The sequence below is a fragment of the Sesamum indicum genome, linkage group LG11 (genome assembly GCF_000512975.1).
Source record: "Sesamum indicum cultivar Zhongzhi No. 13 linkage group LG11, S_indicum_v1.0, whole genome shotgun sequence".
Taxonomy (NCBI): domain Eukaryota; kingdom Viridiplantae; phylum Streptophyta; class Magnoliopsida; order Lamiales; family Pedaliaceae; genus Sesamum; species Sesamum indicum.
Window position 1 is genome coordinate 12873924 of NC_026155.1, and position 13592 is coordinate 12887515.

Here is a 13592-nt window from a genome sequence, read left to right on the forward strand (position 1 = left end):
GGTAGTACTTCCTTGCATGGCTCACTGAAGAAGAAGAGTACTAGGAAGATCTTAAAGAAGTTGGTGCTTATACCTATTCTTATATATAAATTGATCTAAGAACTCCATTAAGAAAGTGCTGTTTCAATATCTGATGGTGATGTTTCAGGTTGTCAAATGCTGCGTCACACTCCAAGTCCTTAAAAAGTGGATCTCCATCTGGCTCTGAGCAATCAAAGAGTTCATTGAAGATAACTAAAAAGTTGTTACAATCTCTTCAGTTTTTATTCATGCATTCTTTATATTTATTCAATTTTATGAGAAAATCTTGGTGTTTCATGCTTCGAGCTGTCATTTTACTCAGAGATCAGAGGATGCACAAGCTGGTCTTTGAGAATGGTGCATTACCAGATGGCACTGAAGTTGCATATTATTCTAATGGCAAGGTGGTTCATATAAGATGTTATATGTATTACTTTTTCTTTTTGTTGTTTCTGTCATTCTAATCTTCTGATTCTCTGCTTGTAGAAACTACGTGATGGATATAAAATGGGCTCAGGAATAATATGCCACTGCTGTAGCAAGATGGTAACAGTGTTGATTTTGCAGCTGAAATAGCTGATTGTTATAGTTGATTTATTGATTTATCTTTGCTATTATGAGCAGGTTAGTCCATCTCAGTTTGAAGCTCATGCTGGTTGGGCCTCCCGCCGAAAACCGTCAGTGTTTCTGTCCGCTTGTCTTTGAATCATTAACATTTCTCAAGCACCTTTTTCCTTAGCATCTAGGTCCTGATGCCATCTCATTTTTCTGCAGCTACATGTATATCTACACATCTAATGGAGTGTCCCTCCATGAATTTGCCATCTCTCTGTTAAAAGGGCGCAAGTATTCTTCAAAAGACAATGATGACCTGTGCACCATTTGTGCTGATGGTGGGAAACTTGTGCTATGCGATGGCTGTCCAAGGGCCTTTCACAAAGGTGGATTATAGATTTACAATATGTTAAGCTAGATGTGTTATTTTTCTTCTCATTACTGGTAAAACTTCTTCTTTGGTTATATGAAAATTTCTTTTAGAAGTGTGTTGTTTCAATAATTCAGCAATGTGGTTGATGCTTTGGCTGCTCTGCTGTGTGTGATTGAAATCCCCAGCATTTGTATGTGCATAACATTTTGTAGGGCGTTAAACCTATCTGAATTAACAACTGACTCAGAAAAAGTGAAAGTGTAAGGAAAGGGCTTCTTATAACCCACTGCATGTCGTCATGCATTCATAAGAGGAAAATATCTCCATATTGAATTGATTGCATCTCAGTGGATGATTTTTTACTGAATAGAGGAGTCTCGGTGGCTGTTAGTCTTGGACTGTAGGAGATCATTTTGGAGATTAAAAATTTAAGAATTGAAACTTAGAGAAAAATATACACATAGTAAGAAACCACTCTGCCAAGGTAAATTTGGCGATTATAATTTAAGAAATGAAACTTATGAAAAGAATTGTGTGTGTATTAAAAGAAACTAACGTTACAAAGATAACTTTGGATAATTTGGGAAGAACTTTTCCTAAAAACTTAATATGGTTTTGTGGGTCAAAGTGATTGGCTGAACTGTTTATAGTGCCAGTCTTGGTAGATATGTCATACTTGGAAAAGGTCCTTAGTTTATGCTCGGTTTGATTCTGAAACATGCATTCTTTAATGATTCTTTAAGTTTGGGTGTTGAAATAATTTGGGTCTCAGCCTGCAACATCTGGCTTGTAGCTCTTTTGCAGATCCTCTACTTCGTGTATATATAGCAAAATAGTTATGTTTAACTTGTATCTTTTCTTACAATGCAGAGTGTGCATCTCTGTCGAGCATCCCTCGTGGAAAATGGTATTGTACCTATTGCCAAAACATCTTCCAGAGGGAAAAATTCGTTAAGCGGAATGCCAATGCTGTTGCTGCAGGCAGAGTTTCTGGTATTGATCCAATAGCACAAATAACAGATCGTTGTATTCGCATTGTCAAGAACCCAGAAGAAGCTGAAGTAATAGCATGTGTTATCTGCAGGTAACATACGTATATAACTAACCTCTTTGCTTCCTAGGTTTATGATATGGTGTTAGGTCGATGTAGATTTAAAAGCTAATGTGTCTATTTTAGTTTATGTTAATATAAGAATATTTTTTCTCTGTCTCCATGTTTTTTTCCCCCTTTGGACAGAGGCTACGATTTCAGTAAATCTGGTTTTGGGCCACGCACTGTTATATTATGTGATCAGGTATCTTCATGCCTTTTCTCTTAGCTCATATTGTGGAGTACAATGCACTCAGTACATTCCATATTTCCCAGTGTGAGAAGGAATATCATGTGGGCTGTTTGAAAAAATGCAAGTTGGCTGATTTAAAGGTGAGTACATGAAGTATAAGGATTTTGTTTCTTCCCCTCTTGCATTTTCTTTAACAGTCTTGCATCTGGGAAATCCTTATGCAGGAACTTCCAAAAGGAAAATGGTTTTGTTCCGCAGATTGCAAGTGGATATATTCTGCTCTGCAGAATTTGCTGAATGCTGGTGCAGAAAAGATTCCTGATTCTGCTTTGGACATTATAAAGAAGAAGCAAACAGAAAAGACTTCAGTTGCTGATACTGATTTTGATGTGAGGTGGAGGCTATTGAATGGGAAAATTATGTCTCGAGAAACCAGAGTGTTGCTGTCGCAGGCTGTAGCTATATTTCATGTAAGAGTTGTTCCCTAGTAATTTGATGTTCATCGTTCTATGTAATTTCACTCTGTTCACTAAATATGCCGATCAACCTTGGCAGTATGACCACAGTGCAGAATATTTTTCAGCATCCAATATTTGTCTGGATCAAGTTATTATTCATCACTTAAGTAACTAAGAAAGATGGATGTTTTTTATTCATGGTTGGATATACTCTAGTCTTGTACACGAGTTGCCTTCATTTATGATGATGATTTTTGCCTGTGAACTATCATTTTCCGGAAAACGGAGAAATATGATCTTCTCCAGCTGAAATTTTCTTTGTTACCAACTTTTGCTATATATTGGTATTATTGGTTCCGCAACAGTATTCATAATCTTTTTATGAATTTTTCTTGATACATCTTCGAAGTTTTGATTATTGTTGCTGTGTATCAATTTGTTCCAGGATTGTTTTGACCCAATTGTCGATTCAGAAACTGGACGTGACTTCATTCCATCCTTGGCTTATGGGTATGCTTGACTTCTTTTTTGCTTTCTAACATGACTTCTTTTCTCGTCTGTATTTTTCAATCATGTCTAGCCTTGTCTCATATACTATGTCTCCCCCACTCCCTCCCTTTTTTGTCTCTCTGTCTTGCTTTCTCTTGATCAGGAGAAATATAAGGGGTCAAGATTTCAGTGGAATGTATTGTGCTATTCTGACCGTGAAGTAAGAACCGTTCTACTTCTCACATTTTACCTTGGCTACTGATAATATATTCTTCTTGGTTAAGCATTTCTCAAATCTTGCAGCTCAATAGTTGTATCAGCTGGGATCCTACGGATTTTTGGACAAGAAATGGCTGAACTCCCACTGGCTGCTACACGCATCGGTAATCAAGGCAAGGTAAGTTATTTCACTCTTCAAGAATATTTCTATTCCTGAAGCTTTTTACTTTTGTAACGTACTGACTGGTGCCTAAGTAAATTAAGTCTTGCAATTTTTGCAAGATCAATTGTACTGTTCCCCTTACTTTTTTTGGTAAGTTAATTTGTATTAAAACCCACAAAAACAAACAAATACATCAAGTCATTACAATCCGTAGATGTGAGGACTTGTAATAAAATTGTAAGTATTTGACTACGTTACTCCTTAAATTCCTCGTGTGATTTCTCTTACATTTGGAAGAAGTCATTTCGTAAGTTTTCTCTGGAATTGTTTGCCTGCTCTTATGGTGATTCGTTTTGTTTAGTTTGTTTTCCCCCCTAACACCGTCTTTGTCATGGATTAACAATAGTATCAGAATTTGGAGTTGGAAAAGAAGGGAATAAGATTTGAATTCAACTTTCATGTTGGGAATTAGCTAGAACTTCAAGGTCCTGGAATTGATCTTTTACTCCCTTTGCCCTTAATAAATGGTGAATCACAAGCATAATATTGTGAAAGCCTTGTTAGGTATAAGTTCTCACCTTCACATCCTACTTTTTACACAGGACTTCAAATAACTTGGAAGGTTTTTTTTTAAATCCCATCAAACTCAATCCCATTTTAATTTCTCATTCCAAATGCCTAATACAATTTACGATCCGAATATCTCTAAGCATGCTTTAGAAGGATTCTTGTCTTCCACATTTTGTGATATCAATTGTGGATGATGAAGGATTTTGCTCGTACTTTGTTTTTGATTGTCTTGGTTGTTGTCCTAAAAGTTGACCTTAAAGGTTATTGAAACCACATTTATTTCCTTCATGTCTTCTATTCTTTTTTTCAACCCACGCATGCACCCATTCACACACCCACCCAATGGGTTCGAACCCAAGACCTCAACTTCAATTGTGAAATGTTTGGTCCTCAACCATTGGGTGTCCCCTTGGGAATACCTTGTCTTTATATAGAGAGGTTTTCCTTTAAATTCGTCCAAATTGACTACGTTTGGCTGGAGAGTAAGCTATCAACTGTCTTCTGTTCCGTCATCCCTATTTCACTTCTTATTTGCTTCTCTGAATTGCACAAAATACCATGCCCAGCACCCTTTGGGTTTCTTAGTCACTTGCATCTTCTTACCAAGCACTACCTCCTTCATCAGCAGAGCTCCTGCAATCAACTCCATTGGTGTTGTTTTGAAGCCACTTGCTTTCTTGCTGTTGCTGTTCCCATGTTAAGTTCATCTTCTTGAGTCTCAATGCCACATTATATGATATTGGGAAGCCCATTGAGATTACTACATAATTCCAAGATGAGAAAACTTTACCAGGTATAATCTGGTTGACCTCACAAGTAGTCAAGAATACTACATCAGTGCCAGAATCTGGAAAACTTTGCCATATATCTTGCATTTTAGGAAAAATTCTAAATGATGAAGATTTTGATGTTTTGGTGTTCGGTGGTACTATTCGATGGTGGACTAGAGGTTTGGGTTCATGGCAGGGAATCACAGAGGTAACTGAGTGTAACAGCTTTTATTTGTCCTCATGGCCTGTAGTTTTCGGGGTAAGTGGTGAAATTTTGCATTGTTTGGCCTCATGATATGGGCAGAGATGCTCAAGGATTGATGTTGCTTTTATGTAATCCCACATTGAAATGGTGGTGAAGTTCCTAGGGTTTGATATTAGAACTACTTCATTTAATTAGATGTAAATACGGCAATAGCATGCATCGGCTTTATTAGTAAGCTGATCCAATTAGGGATGGAGTGTTCTCTTTGCGCACTGCAAATTCTGCTGCTGTTTTCTTTTTGTTTTGAATCATGGAAGCATATTTTTCTGATGCAGTTGAGATGGCTTTGCAGGGATACTTCCAGGTGCTATACTCCTGCATCGAGAAACTGCTTGCATTTTTGAATGTGAAAAGCTTTGTTCTCCCTGCCACGGATGAGGCGAAGTCAATATGGACAGAGAAGTTTGGATTTAAAAGGATACCACAAGAGCAGGTATGCAAAGCTCTGACTGCTGTACACCCTTTTCCATCCTGTTAAATAAAAGAGAAGCTGCAACATTTTCAGGACCTATCATTCTTAATTGGTCCTATGTATTTGCAGCTCCTTAATTACAGAAAAACCTGTTGGCAAATGATTACTTTCAAGGGGACATCTATGTTAGAAAAAGCAGTTCCAAAATGTCGAATTATTAACAATGAAGAAGGAGATGGTGATGTTCCGTTGCAGTGATATCAGAAAGCAAAGCCATTTAAGCCGTTTCCTTAGCGGCTTGGCTTTATGGGTTGGTGTAAATTGGTTTTTATTTATATTTCTTATGATTAACATATTTTGACAAGTTTCCAGACTGAGTGAGTAGGAGAGAAGGAATAGGGAGAGATTTGGCTGGTTGAGATGGTGGTTGAATTGTAAAAAGTTGTCATCAGTAGTTTATTGTTGAAGATGGGAGGGCATAGTCTCATTTTTACTTTTCCCCTATGATATTTGCTGCGTGTAAATAACTCTTGGCTGGTCGGAAACGCGGCCCTCCCTAGTAACTAGTAATGCTTCCCAACAGCAAAGCACCTTTTATTATCTCAGGTACAATCCATTGTACTCTTGTATCTTGCTTAAGACAACATGGATGTCAAATTTACGTATGCTTCCCTCCAATGTTATTTACCCTTTTAGTTTTTCCTTGTTTTTTCCTATTCTTTCAGTTTTATTTTAATCCCTGTTTCTTAAAAATAACACAAGAGACCTTGATTTATGTATCATAGTTTGTATTATTTTTCTTTCATTTTTCAGATGTGCCATACAGATACGGGTAGTTTTACCTAGTCTCTTTACTAGCAATTGTTCTCTTGCTATCTTTAGGCTCCCAATTTTAGAGTGAAAAGCAGTAAGAATCAAAATATGCGGGACGTGACCCAGTTACTAACAGGATTCTAGTATATTTGTTAAAAAAGAATTGTTTGATTTCAATTTACCTTACTAGTGTGCCTAATTGCCTGTTACGGCATATTCTGGTTTGGCACAAGCAATATGCATTGAGTCGTTTAAGGTGGTTGTTAATTTAGGCAAAAGCATGTGAGATGAAGTCTGGAAGTGGAAGTCCACGATCATCCGCATTACTCACTCAGCTCAGAGACAAAATTATACCGTGATTATTGAGTATGAGACATTACATGTGTAAATGTCAAGGCGCACTTCACCCACGTGACGTGCAACCTCTGGGCCCCTGCCTTTTGAATCCCTTTCCCATGTGATTTCAAAGACATGTATGTCCTATAATTTATTTATTTTTCTAAAATAATATTTGGTCTAACAATTACATTGGAGCACATGTTTAAGTAAACTCCACTTTCATTAACAATCCTATTTCCACAAGAGGAACAGAAAAACAAAGGAACCTGCTTGTCTTTTACTATTAAGTTTTTCCCACGCCAAATAGAAATATGGCTTCAGGCTGCACAAAATATCAAAATAGGATATTGGTGGACTTAAGTCAATTTCTAACCACCACTGGTTTTGTTTCTATTCTTCCCCTCTTCGCTTCCTAATCAACCTAAAGTATGGATTTTCTTTCTTTCTTTTTCTTTATGAAGAACGATCTAAATAACAGTTGATGACTATACTTTTGATTGCTCGAGTAACTTCACTCATTTGAGTTAGGCCATATAATTTTCCAAATTAAATTGTTAAATAAGATATGTCTATTTGCTCTAGTCTCTGTCTCAATCACTTAATTAATTTGATTGTCGATTTTGTCAGGACGATTTTTGTGACTCTGACCCTTATCTAATTACTAACACCATCCCAACAAAGTTCAAACTAGATGACCTTGATGAAGATGATCTGAATTAATATCCGTAGATATCCAGACTGACATAATTTTATTTGGATTTTAAATTTGCAATTGTCTCTAGTTCAATCAGATCAAGTTATTCTCATAAAAATACTTCAATAAATTTATCTGAACAGGAGTAGTCATTTTTCTTTTTTGGTGTGTGTGAATAAGCCAAGAAAGAGATTGCCAAAATGCTGCCAACAAGAGCATAAGAAGGATATGTTTAAAACTGAAACAAAACGTGAACGGCGGGGCCGGTGCTGGTGCTGGTGCTGGTGCTGGCAAATCATGGATTGCGGCGTGATTCAACAAAACTCAGCCCCAGCTTATACGCCGATCAATTGACTCAATCAACTCAATCTAGATTCTAGACTGCGTCAAGCCCGCAGTTGCTTCCACCATTCCATTTGTTCTTACTCACCAATATTCTGGACCCAGTCAAGCTTACTTTATAAGACTCATCTGCAATTTCCCGGAATGCAAGCCCTTCTTTAGTCTTTCCTTATCTTTCCCATTTCAACAATCTTCTTCGACATCAAGCTCATGGCATCCAGTTTACAACTTCACTTCGTGCTCGTTCCATTGCTGGCCCAAGGCCATATGATCCCAATGATAGACATGGCCAAGTTATTGGCTCAGCATGGCGTTATTACAAGCTTAGTTACCACCCCGAACAATACTTCCCGGTTCACGAAATCTATCCATCGGGCCCGAGCAGCGGGATTGCAGATCCGCCTGATAGAAATCCCATTTCCCTGCCAAGAAGTTGGGCTGCCGCCAGGCTGCGAAAATCTTGACAGTGTCCCTTCCAGGGACCTTATTAGAAGATTCTATACTGCCCTTGATATGCTCCAGGAGCCCCTGGAGCAATACTTACAGGAGCATGGTCCCCCGCCTAGCTGCATAATTTCTGATAAATGTCTCTCCTGGACATCTAAGATGGCGAGGAAATTTAAAGTCCCAAGATTGGTTTTTCACGGGATGGGCTGTTTTTCGCTGCTGAGTTCGCACAATGTGAAGCTTTACAGGCCTCATCTTTCTGTCAAATCTGATTCAGAGCCGTTTCTCATCCCTGGGTTGCCTGTCAGCGTCCAAATAACGAAAGCTCAGCTTCCGGGATCGTTTGTGGCTTTGCCGGACCTGGATGATATTCGGGACCAAATGCAAGAGGCTGAAACAAATGCCTATGGGGTTGTGGTAAATACGTTTACTGAACTGGAGGCTGGCTGCGTGGAAGAATACAGAAGCGCCATTGACAAGAAGGTTTTCTGCATAGGGCCGGTTTCTCTATGTAACAGGGAAGTATTGGACAAATTTGAGAGAGGGAATCGAGCTTCCATTGACGAACGAAAGTGCTTAGAGTGGCTTGATTCAAAGAAACCCAAGTCTGTTCTTTATGCCTGCCTTGGCAGCCAGTGCCGGCTAGTTCCTGAACAATTAATAGAACTTGGGCTTGGCCTGGAAGCATCAAAACAACCATTTATTTGGGTCATAAAGACGGGAAATAGGTTTGAAGAGATGGAGAAATGGTTGGTGGAGGAAAGATTTGAGGAGAGAATCCACGGAAGGGGCCTCTTGATCAAGGGCTGGGCACCACAAGTACTGATATTGTCCCATCCAGCAATTAGTGGTTTCTTAACACATTGCGGCTGGAATTCCACGATAGAAGGGGTTTGCTCCGGGGTGCCTATGATAACTTGGCCCATGTTCGCTGAACAGTTCTTGAACGAGAAATTGATTGTGGAGATACTAAGGATTGGGGTGCGAGTTGGGGTGGAACTCCCCGTCAGATGGGGAGAAGAAGAGAAAGTTGGAGTGCTTGTGATGAAAGAACAAGTTGGAAATGCTATAGGAATGCTGATGGGTGGAGGTGAAGAAGGTGAAAAGAGAAGAATTAGGGCTCAAGATCTTAGGTCAGTAGCAATGAGTAAGATGGAGAACAGTGGATCTGCTCATCGTAACATATCCGTTCTGATTCAGGACATTATGGAACAAGCATTAATTCTTGGATAGAGATAAACTGTACAACTCAAGAGTGTCTTTTTCTCGACCAGGTGCTTTCAGCTATCTATATATGTACTTCGCTATCAAATTAGAATAGCCTTAATATGGAAATACTTGGTCTTTATCTGATGTATGTAATTATTTTCCACATTTCTCCTTTTCTGAAATCGTGGGCTGTAGCAGCCCATAGCATGCACTTTAGGTGATGACAAGTTAAAAGACTGATAAATTGCGGATATATTCTTACCTAATTAAATCAAGTTTTATCCAATCAAATTACATACAGAGCACATATGATATATTTGTAATATGATTGGTCATTTTTTTTTCTATGCATCAATAACACTATAAATATATTGTACTCGATATATAATTGATTTAAATTTGATCAAACCAAAATTAAATCAAAATCTTCCGCTCTTTGCCATGCAATAATGCATTACTGGATATTAGTATTGTACACAAAAATCAATAGGGTGGACTTGGTTTTAAATTATTTCAGATTATATTGGACTTAACATGTCGCTGGCTCAAGAAAGCAGTATTTTGCAAAAGTCGGTCATGGTCACTAAATAAAATTTATTTGAGGTGGATTTGATTATTTTAATATTTTATGCTAAATATGAAAATCACAGGAGTAGAAGATAAACATCTGTGAACTGAGGGCGCCAGAACAATAAAAGTCAAAAATGATACAAGAGCGAAAAAGTCTGCCACTGAAAGTGCATATAGAAACGAATAACCCCAAACAAATCTTAAGATTTTTTGTTACTCCATTGAGCTGGACCCATTCATAAATTTAAGACGATTAGCCCATATCCTATTTTAGGGTTATGGCAGGAAAAGAAGATAAAAGAGAAAGAAAGTTGAAAAAGACAGAGCCCCAAGGGGGCCTGGAAGCTTACAAATTATGTCAGAATCGATAACCGGCACCGCGTGCTGCTCCCTTCACAAATATAATAACAACAGCTGATTGTAAATTAGATGATTATTGATCTGATTATTTTAAATAATGAAAGCCTTGTATTAATGGATCATTTGTAACTAATTAAATGATTTTAGGGACATGCGTTGAACTGTGGTCGTCATTTGAAAGTCACTAAAACTCTGGTGTGCGGAGAAAAAGAAAATCTGAAAGATTAAGAGAAATGAATCTAGTTTCAATAGAATTTGTTTAAATTAATGTTATAAAGATTTAGGTTGTATTTAATATGTAATGTAATATAAACAAAATGTTGGAATTGAATCATATGATAAATTAAAAAATAAAAAATTTAGGATGTCATAGATTGAACCGCTAAAAGAGTTTGAGAATATTGAGATAAAGGCCTGCTTCCCAATTACGTACATATACACACCGGCAGAGGCATATGGGAATCCAAAAACGGGGGTCCATGCAGACAGTATTAATCCCTACAAAATATAAATGAGCAAAAGAAACAATAAAGAAACAACAATGAGAATGGCAGGCAGACAACCTGATTTAGTTGCTGAACTTGTTCTCCACTTTCTTGATTGGAAACTTTACCACACACTTCACACAATACATGTGATATACAGACTGCAACGGGAAAAAGGAAAACCAGAACAGGTGATGTTCAAATACTAAACCCAACAGATGATGAGATGGAAATAGCATTTTTCATTCCGTATTTTCGGGTTACTGCTTGCCGTCCCGTTAATTATAAAAATTCTCATTAATAATTCCATAAGTTATAAAATATTCATTTTAGTCATTTCATCACATTTTGTTCTAATCTTGATGCAAAAGGCTATATGACCCTTATTCAAAAGGTTGAAGGAGCTGCTCACCATGATGCCTTTTTCATCAAATTATTAACAAAATTTAACGAAATAACTTACAGTGAGAATTTTTGTAACTTATGAGACTATTAATGAAAATTAAATGATAAAAATATACTGAACCTAAAATACGGACCGAAAATGCACTTTGCCCCTATTCATGCAATTCCTTTCTTAGTTTTACCCAGTTGAGCAATTTCTTGAATTAGCAGGGTAACATTGAGAGAAGAAGATCCTCCTACTTGGACCGATCTCTTTGCCATTACTCCAAGCTCTTGTGCCCTTTTCCTTCTTTCAGATCCTTCTTTTCCTTTATCCATTACCCTCTCAATGGCACTCTTAATTCCATCCCTCGTCACCTGGTTTTCGGCCTTTTCGTATTCTCCCAAATGCGTGACTGTCTGAGCTCCAACTCCCACACCTGTCTCCAGTATTTGCACCACTAACTTCTCATTCAGAAACTGCTCAGCAAATATAGGCCATGTGATCATGGGCAAGGCCGCAGAGATACCTTCAAGAGTCGAATTCCAGCCACAGTGCGTCAGGAATCCTCCTACAGAAGGGTGGGATAAAATCAGTACTTGAGGAGCCCATCCTCGAATTAAAAGACCCCTTTCTTTTGTTCTCTCCTCAAACCCTTCATCCTGAATCCACTTCTCTATCTCTTCTGATCGAGATCCACCTTTTACCACTAGAATAAACGGATGAGTTGACGATTCCAGTCCTTCAGCAAGCTCAATGAATTGGCCAGGCGATAAGCGACCAAGGCTTCCAAGACAGGCATATACTACAGACCCTGGATTCCTATTATCAAGCCACTTCAAACACTGTTCAATGTCAATCGACGCCTGATTTCCTCTCTCTGCCTTGTCTAACTCGTGGTTGCTGCAAAGAGATAATGGCCCAATACTCCAAACTTTACCCCCTTTCACCTTTCGAAACTCATTTACATAGCTTTTCTCCAGCTCCTCAAAGCTATTCACCACCACCCCGTGTGCCATCGACTCGGTTTTCTTCACTTGCTCTCGGAAATCACCAAAGTTTATGGGGCCCGGATTAAATAATCCGGGAAGCTGGAGTCGAGTGAACTCAATCCTATCCGGTAAACCAGGCACAACAAAAGGCTCCGTCGGAGGAACCCTCTCATGAATCTTGCAAGTGTATAAGCTGTGCATTACTAATTGAGTAAAACAGCTCATTCCATCAAAAATTATCCTCGGAATCTGAAACTTCATGCATGTATCAGCAGTCCAAGGTAGATGCTTGTCGCATATAATGCAGCTAGGACTAGGATCCAGCTCTTTTAACATCTCCTCCAGAGGTTTCTGGAGCAAGTTGATAGCTACAAAGAAATTCTGGATCAAGGAGTAAGATGGTAGAGAATCTGCGCTTTCACATCCAGGCGGCAGGCCGGCTTCCGAACTTGGAAACCTGATTTGGAGGAGCCGGATGGATAGTCCGGACCTGACGGCACGGTCGATCACTGAACTGAATCGCGTGGCGTTGGCAGGTGTAACTATGATGGTTACGCTGACACCGTGCTTTGCTAACAATTTGGCCATGTCTATCATCGGAATTGTATGGCCAGGGGCCATTAGCGGTATCAAAATGAAGTTCAGATGCTGATCTGGTGGCAAGGCCATCGAAATGACTTCTGAGAGATTCACGGTTGGAGTTTGAATTAATTTAACTGTTCGAAACGTTAATATATATATATATATATACACACACTCACAGCACGAATACTCAAAGATTAAGAGTTTCTTCCGTTTCAAACTCAAAAAGTTGTGTGTTGGATCGTCAATATATATAGTAATTATTAGTCTATTTTCATATATAACATCAAATATTTGAATCTATCATATTTTTAATATTTAAATTTGGTAAAAGATGGATGTATTTGTCGAATTAGGTCGACAAAATACAAACGAGGTCGACAAACTATCGTTGTTTCTGTGGTCTGCCTAAAGACATTGCCAAACTTCTGTTATAGTACTTGTTATCAGTGCATGCATTAGTGTATATGAATAGACAATCATGAATAGACGCTTATAACATTTTAATCATGTGTTGATTATTAATGTAGTGATCGGAAAGGACAATACAACAAAATAATCCCAATCTCTTAGGCATCTTCCAATGCTAGTTTGATTTTTTTTTTAATCAAATCAGCTTTAGTAAAATGAAATTAATTATATGATAAATATATTATATTTTTTTATATAATTGATTACTTTTATTGAATTCTCGATAATTATATTATATTTATCATATAATTAATTTTGATCTAATCAAATATAATTGGAGTTACGATTTTCTATTACTTTGGTACGTCTATCCAGGATAGGATAT

The 13592-nt window shown here is 38.0% G+C and overlaps 3 protein-coding genes across 3 annotated transcripts in view; 2 read left to right on the top strand and 1 right to left on the bottom strand.

Annotated features, from left to right (window-relative positions):
• The window catches only part of LOC105174236, a gene marked incomplete in the record, with an annotated part of 9796 nt that extends 3540 nt beyond the window's left edge, over window positions 1-6256 (top strand). The window contains 15 exon segments of the mRNA XM_011096265.2: window positions 1-59; window positions 149-241; window positions 344-425; window positions 508-567; window positions 646-698; window positions 796-962; window positions 1820-2033; window positions 2187-2244; window positions 2316-2372; window positions 2457-2702; window positions 3136-3200; window positions 3343-3399; window positions 3483-3576; window positions 5459-5599; window positions 5708-6256. Of these exon segments, the coding sequence (XP_011094567.1) occupies window positions 1-59; window positions 149-241; window positions 344-425; window positions 508-567; window positions 646-698; window positions 796-962; window positions 1820-2033; window positions 2187-2244; window positions 2316-2372; window positions 2457-2702; window positions 3136-3200; window positions 3343-3399; window positions 3483-3576; window positions 5459-5599; window positions 5708-5836 (1575 nt within the window).
• Window positions 7573-9566, top strand: LOC105174237 (UDP-glycosyltransferase 73D1). Its single transcript, XM_011096266.2, has one exon. It carries the CDS (start codon window positions 7977-7979, stop codon window positions 9444-9446), a length of 1470 nt encoding a protein of 489 aa, XP_011094568.1. The 5' UTR covers window positions 7573-7976; the 3' UTR covers window positions 9447-9566.
• On the bottom strand, window positions 10901-13027 carry LOC105174238 (UDP-glycosyltransferase 73C3-like). The gene has a single exon (XM_011096268.2). The coding sequence runs from the start codon at window positions 12881-12883 to the stop codon at window positions 11399-11401; it is 1485 nt and encodes a 494-aa protein (XP_011094570.1). The 5' UTR covers window positions 12884-13027; the 3' UTR covers window positions 10901-11398.

What these genes read in the sequence shown, in the direction of transcription:
- LOC105174237 (XM_011096266.2), top strand. Translation starts at nt 7,977, where the DNA reads ATGGCATCCAGTTTACAACTTCACTTCGTGCTCGTTCCATTGCTGGCC.
- LOC105174238 (XM_011096268.2), bottom strand. Translation starts at nt 12,883, where the DNA reads ATGGCCTTGCCACCAGATCAGCATCTGAACTTCATTTTGATACCGCTA.